Raw genomic sequence first — 5,782 nt, forward strand, 5'->3', positions numbered from 1 at the left:
TCCAGGGGATCCCCCCCCTCAATTGAAGGAGGGAGCGGGTCACCCTGAAGAGGGCGGCCGGGCGACTATCTGATGACGCGATGAGTGAGGAATAGTAGTTAGTCCTAGCCACTCTCATCGCCACTAGGTAGGATCTAACATGTGTCCTTACCTGTGTTCGAGCGGATTCGGTTCGGCTGGCCCTCCAACGGCTCTCTAGTGAACATACAGTAGAAGCAATCATTCAATCTTGGTTTCACATTATAAGAGCTGCAGAACTAAGCGACTTGGTTCACTCCATGGGAAGACATTGTAAGGCCGTAAATCATGCTAAAGGTTACCCAACTAAGTATTAACTGACATGGTGATAATTTTTGTATATCTTGTTTTTTCTATGGTGATAATTTTTGTATATCTCGTTTTTTCTACGTGTTTCACTTTTCTTCTTTATAACTGTTATTCTAATAGCAAATCGTTCATAAAAGTTATTGCATTACATTCTTGATTAAATTATCTTTCCATTGATATATAATTTTATGGTACTACTCCCAAAAGACGTGGTGTTATTAGCCATCAAACCTCAAATGTACACTTTTCCCAAAAGGTTTCCACAATTTTGGCCACTACTGTAGGACTGACCCCCCACTCCAAGTTCCATGGGATCTTATTGGTTTGTTCCCAAGTAGTCTGGGAAGATTCTTGTATTATAGGTAGAATACAATAAAGTATTCAATATGTCTACATACACCAAAATGCCCAGAGAGATGCATCTGAAACAAAACTGATGCCTTTCTCCCACTGCAAAGCATTGTAACCCTATTACTTCTTTGATTTCTACTGTACTGTATCTAACCAAGCACACAGAATGTTATTTCTCCTAGAGATCTAAAGAACAGGGAGGCATACTGTATATGGAAAAAGATACTCCTTAAATATGCTGGCCCATCAAAATACAATGATACTTGAAATCCTGCCAAAAACGTGTATGAGCAATCAACACATTTGGTACAGAAAGGATATTATCCCCTATGGCCTGGTTTTATCATAAAATGAACTGCAGCTCCCAATCATATCCATACATGGCTGGACATAGAGCACATTCAGACACATGGATAGTGCTGGCTTCAAGATACTCTTTTATAATACTTGTTTTTCTCTTGTGCCACACTGTTTTCTGCAAAATTATGGTTCATGTCATTACATATCATTATATAATGTTTATTACTCACTTATTGAAAAGATGATTGTCCACTTTAATCTTTCTGTAGGCTTTAAAGTCATCTGGCATTAACATAACAGGGACAGGGACATTACTCAACTCATTAATCTGCAAAAGAAACACAACATCTAAACAGGAAGTGAGGGAAAAGAGAAAGCAAATCACCTGCACTGCTGGTATGTACAATCACAGAGCCACGATACTCCACTAACTTGTACTGGCAGTTTCAGCATTAAATGTATAACCTGAAGTTTCACGGTCAAGAAAGCAGTTATGTTCTACAAAGGGGTGATAGTTTAGTCTGTATTTGTTGAGAGAAGGAAATCATAGGGATCTGAGTGCTCTAGGCTATATCATCCACTAGAAGACCTCCAAGGTCCCTTCCAACTTTGTCATTCTGTTATTTATCTGGGTAGTTGTTGTCTCCAGGCAATGAGTCTGTATAATTCATATACTGTAACAATGTAATGCTTCTCTTTTTCTTTCTCAATTATTAGACAGATAATTATGTACATCTATATAAATAATTTCAGGCCTGTCCTAATCACTCAAACTTTTAGTTAATCATCTGATTGCATTTTAATACAACTATATCTTTGAAAGTGTGGTAGGCACCTGCTAAAATGTTCTTACTTTTCTTATTTTTAAAAGAAAATGTTCTTATTTTTGTTAGTCTGTATCTAACAAAACATTTTATATGGTCTCAGAAATTCTCTGAGGACTTTACAAAATACAACTCTTGACAAAAGGCTTGCTGTGGGAAAAACAGTTATTGTTGCTTTTTAGAATCTCATACATATCACTATATCTTTCAAATTTTAGATTCTGCGGTTGTGGGAAGGAAACATATTTTTCTGGATTAAAAATGAAAGCATGCTTCATACCGTGTTCTCCCGAAAATAAGACCTATCCCGAAAATAAACCCTAGCTTGATCTTTACGTGTGTGCCTAATATAAGCCCTATCCCAAAAATAAGCCCTAGTTAAGACCCCACCCACTCCATCCCACTGTCTGGTTGTACGAGGTGGGGCTAAGCACAAAAATCAAGCTAGGGCAGGGGGTGGAGCTGCCCCACGCGCCCCACACCTGCTTACCTCAGGGCCCCTGCAGCCAGGCCTCCCATGCCCTGACACCTGCCTTGCCTCGCAGCGGCGGCACCAGCAACAGCAGCCCTGTCCAGTGGGAGCCTGCATGGCCACTGGCCCACTTCTGTTTGATGGTGACTGCTCGCGGCAGGACGCCATGTGGCGTGTTGCACTGGTGCCGTGGCGTGTATGAGCGGTGGTACCGGCACAGCACGGCACGCCACATGGTGTCCCGCTGCAAGCGGTGGCACCGGTGCAACATGCCACATGGCATCCTGCCACGTGCGGCGAGTGGCCGCAGAAGTTGGGCGGCGGCGCGACAGGTGTTGGGGCGTGGGAGGCCTGGCTACAATGGTCCTGAAATAAGCGGGTAAGACATCCCCCCAAAATAAGACCTAGTGCCTCTTTTGGAGGCAAATATATATATATAAGACAGGGTCTTATTTTCGGGGAAACAGTAACATAGAAACTAAGTGCAAAGCATATCAAAACATTCCAACTTTAACTACAAAGTATACAATGCCATTAGGTGCTTCAACATGTGGATGATGTTATATTAGGTTGTCATTTATAGTAACCTGCCATGTACAGAGCAGAAGCAGCAATTTATTTCACTTTATACTCTGTTCCCACCCATACACTTCAGTTCTACTCACTATGGGGTCCCCAAGAAAAAGTCTAAAGGAAAGCAGCCCTCAACATGAAAAGATTGGCATTCCTGTTCTAATATATTACATAGAACTGTCCATTCTAAAACTTCAACTACTTCAGAGTTCAGCAGTGTGACCAATTTTTAAATTATTAATTGGAGATTCTTCTTTGGATAATCCAGAGAAATCTGTGCTTAACTAATTTTACCATAACTGCTGAAAATATAAAGAAAAAAATTGCAATAGTTTCTAATATTTTGTTTCTGAAGTTATTAGATCTGCAAAGCACAACTGAGCCTGAGTATTTTCTTCTCAACTTCATGTGCTACCATGTACATTTGTGTCAATAAGCACTTTTTCACTGGTCACTTTCCATACAGAAGAGACCAGGATGTTATGAGCTCCTGGCTACTTTCCTTCGTGACCAGAGGCAAGCTCGCCTGACCAATAACCAGCCAAGACACAGTGAAGGCCTTTTGTTTAGTTTATTGCAATAAGCAGGGAGAGAAGCTATCAAAGCTTGGTTCTCTCCAAAGTTCCAACCCAAAATATTCCCTTCTTTATACAACCCTGTCCCAACCACCACATCCCTCCTCGTTCCCCACCTCCTACATATTTCCTGCTACATACTAAATCACACATCACATGTACATTAAAATTAGGAGATAATTTATGCAAGGTGTGTCAAATAATATCAGTTAATTACACATGCTCAGTTGTCTGTTTTGAATTCTGGGCCCCCTTTGTTTATGACTTCTTAGAAAAATAGGTTCTTTCCTGTTTTTCAGTTTAATCTTCCCTGGCTAGCCATTTCCTCTTGCAACAGTTTTTACAGCTTGTGTTCTTCCTTTCCCAATTCTGCAGACCCAGATAATATTTGCCTACGTGTTTATCTTTCATGTTCCCTTTATGCTACCCTTTCCTGGTTCCCATCCATTGTAGTTTCTTTGGCAGGCTTGATTCTCCACTCAGTAAGTTTCCACTGCAGCAAATTCAATTTTAAATTTTTCTTTCAATATTAAATTTTGAAAACCTTTCCTTTACTTCTATCAAGCAGGATTGGTGAGAGAGTTCCAGAGACAGGACAGTTTGGTCTAGTGGTTAAGATGCTAGTGTAGGAACCAGGAAACCATGAATTCTAGTTCCACCTTAGGCATAAAACCCAGCTGGGTGACTTTGGGCCAGTTCCTCTCTCTCAGCTCAACCCACCTCAGAGGGTGGTGGTTGTAGGGAAAATAGGAGGCGGAAGGAGTATTAGGTATGTTCACCACCTTGAGTTACTTATAAAGTAATACAGATGGAATAAAACTCAAATAAATAAGGCAACAGGCCTGCTAGTTAAGCCTTAGCACTCTGGGATAGTGATTGATTCCTCCATTAAAATACAGGGTTTGTCAACTTGTGATAAGACAAGGAAATCAGGGTCAGAGACACGCATCTATTCTTCAGAGTTCTCAGGACAGTATTATTCTAATCTGACAAAGGGCATTCAGTATAAGCCAGGTTTTTTTTCAACCTTGGCCACTTTAAGATGGCCACTTTAAGACTTCAACTCCCAGAATCCCCCAGCCACTGATACTTTCAAATGGACTCAGGGGGACTCTGGAAAACCAAGACTTTTGCATGGCAGAGAGCTGAAAATTCTCAAAAAACCCCTCCCAAACAAAAAATGAGCAGCAAAGTGATAAACCTGAGCAGGATTCCAGGAACTTAAGTTCCCCTGTTCCTGCTTTATCAAAGAAGGGAAATGATTGAGCCCTTTCCATTTGTCAGCATTAGAGGTGCTGAGACACACACAGCTGCTTCTGTTTGTGCCTGTTTTTAAGCGTTCCTCAGAATCCAATCTGGAGCATTTTTTTCCAAGTAAAATGCACCTGGGTGCTCCAAAAAAGAAACAGGTTTGTAGGAAGAGCTCAAAATGGAGGAGGGAAGTCAACCAAAGGCCCAACATGGTTTGGGGCCAGGCTATTTGAAAGACAGCTGCCTGTTACATACACCCAGCCCACCAGAATGGGAAGTCAGGGTACTGTATCTTATGGGTCCCATCGTTTAGGGTTGTATATCTGGTGGGACCATGAATGGAACATCTTTTCCCCCCAAGGTACAGTTGGCTCCCACCCTGTTGATTTTCTGGAAGGCCCTAAAAACATGGTTTTGTCAGCAGGCGACTTTGAATGAAGATGCAGCTGATCAAGTGGTTGGTTTGATTGTGTTGCTCCTGCCATGGGGGTGAAGAGGGGTTATAGGTTATTATGTGGTGGGTTTTTAAATGTTGCCACCCCCCAGTCACCTATGTGTGAGTTGGGCGGCCATATAAATTTGCTAAATATTCAGTGGGTTGACACAGGGCACCTGGTTTGAGAAAGAGCTGTCCTTTCTCAATGGCACTTCTCAATAGAAGTTTATTTGTTGGCTTCCGATTTTGACGTCGCGGCGAAGCAGATGCAGGAAGACAGGGCTCTGTCTTTCGCGTTCAATTTTGCCCTGCTGGGGGACCCTGAAAAGGGTCGAAAGTCACCCCGTAGAGGCAACAAGCAAGGAGGGGACCATCCAAACTGGTGGGGGAAAGACTGGCTAAATTTGCAAAGCCAGCCCAAAGCTGCTGACAACAGAAGACAACAAGCACTAACAAGCAATCTTACAGCAACGTGGATGAAACTGGGTGAGACCTGATCCTCTCTTTATGATTTTAAGACCTCTTCCTGAAAATCTGCCCATAGCACTCCCCACAATGAGAGAGGGAAAGGGAATTTCCACCCCATTCCCTCAGGAAAAGTGAATTAATTACTTGGGGAAAATGGCGAAACCTACAAGACTAATTTGGAGTGTATATATATATATATATATAT

At 41.9% G+C, this 5,782-nt stretch overlaps 1 protein-coding gene across 1 annotated transcript in view; it reads right to left on the reverse strand.

Moving 5' to 3' along the window:
• Positions 1 to 2,509, reverse strand: part of LOC107300034 (phosphatidylinositol 5-phosphate 4-kinase type-2 beta-like) — a gene marked incomplete at its 3' end in the record, with an annotated part of 16,074 nt that extends 13,565 nt beyond the window's left edge. The window contains exons 1-2 of the mRNA XM_015829377.1: positions 2,336 to 2,509; positions 1,209 to 1,306 (exon numbers count right to left, since the gene is read on the reverse strand). Of these exons, the coding sequence (XP_015684863.1) occupies positions 1,209 to 1,306; positions 2,336 to 2,509 (272 nt within the window). The remainder of the gene's footprint in view (positions 1 to 1,208; positions 1,307 to 2,335) is intronic.
• Positions 2,510 to 5,782: the final 3,273 nt, after the last annotated feature.

Source organism: Protobothrops mucrosquamatus, unplaced genomic scaffold (genome assembly GCF_001527695.2).
Source record: "Protobothrops mucrosquamatus isolate PMUCROS unplaced genomic scaffold, P.Mucros_1.0 scaffold5992, whole genome shotgun sequence".
Lineage (NCBI taxonomy): Eukaryota > Metazoa > Chordata > Lepidosauria > Squamata > Viperidae > Protobothrops > Protobothrops mucrosquamatus.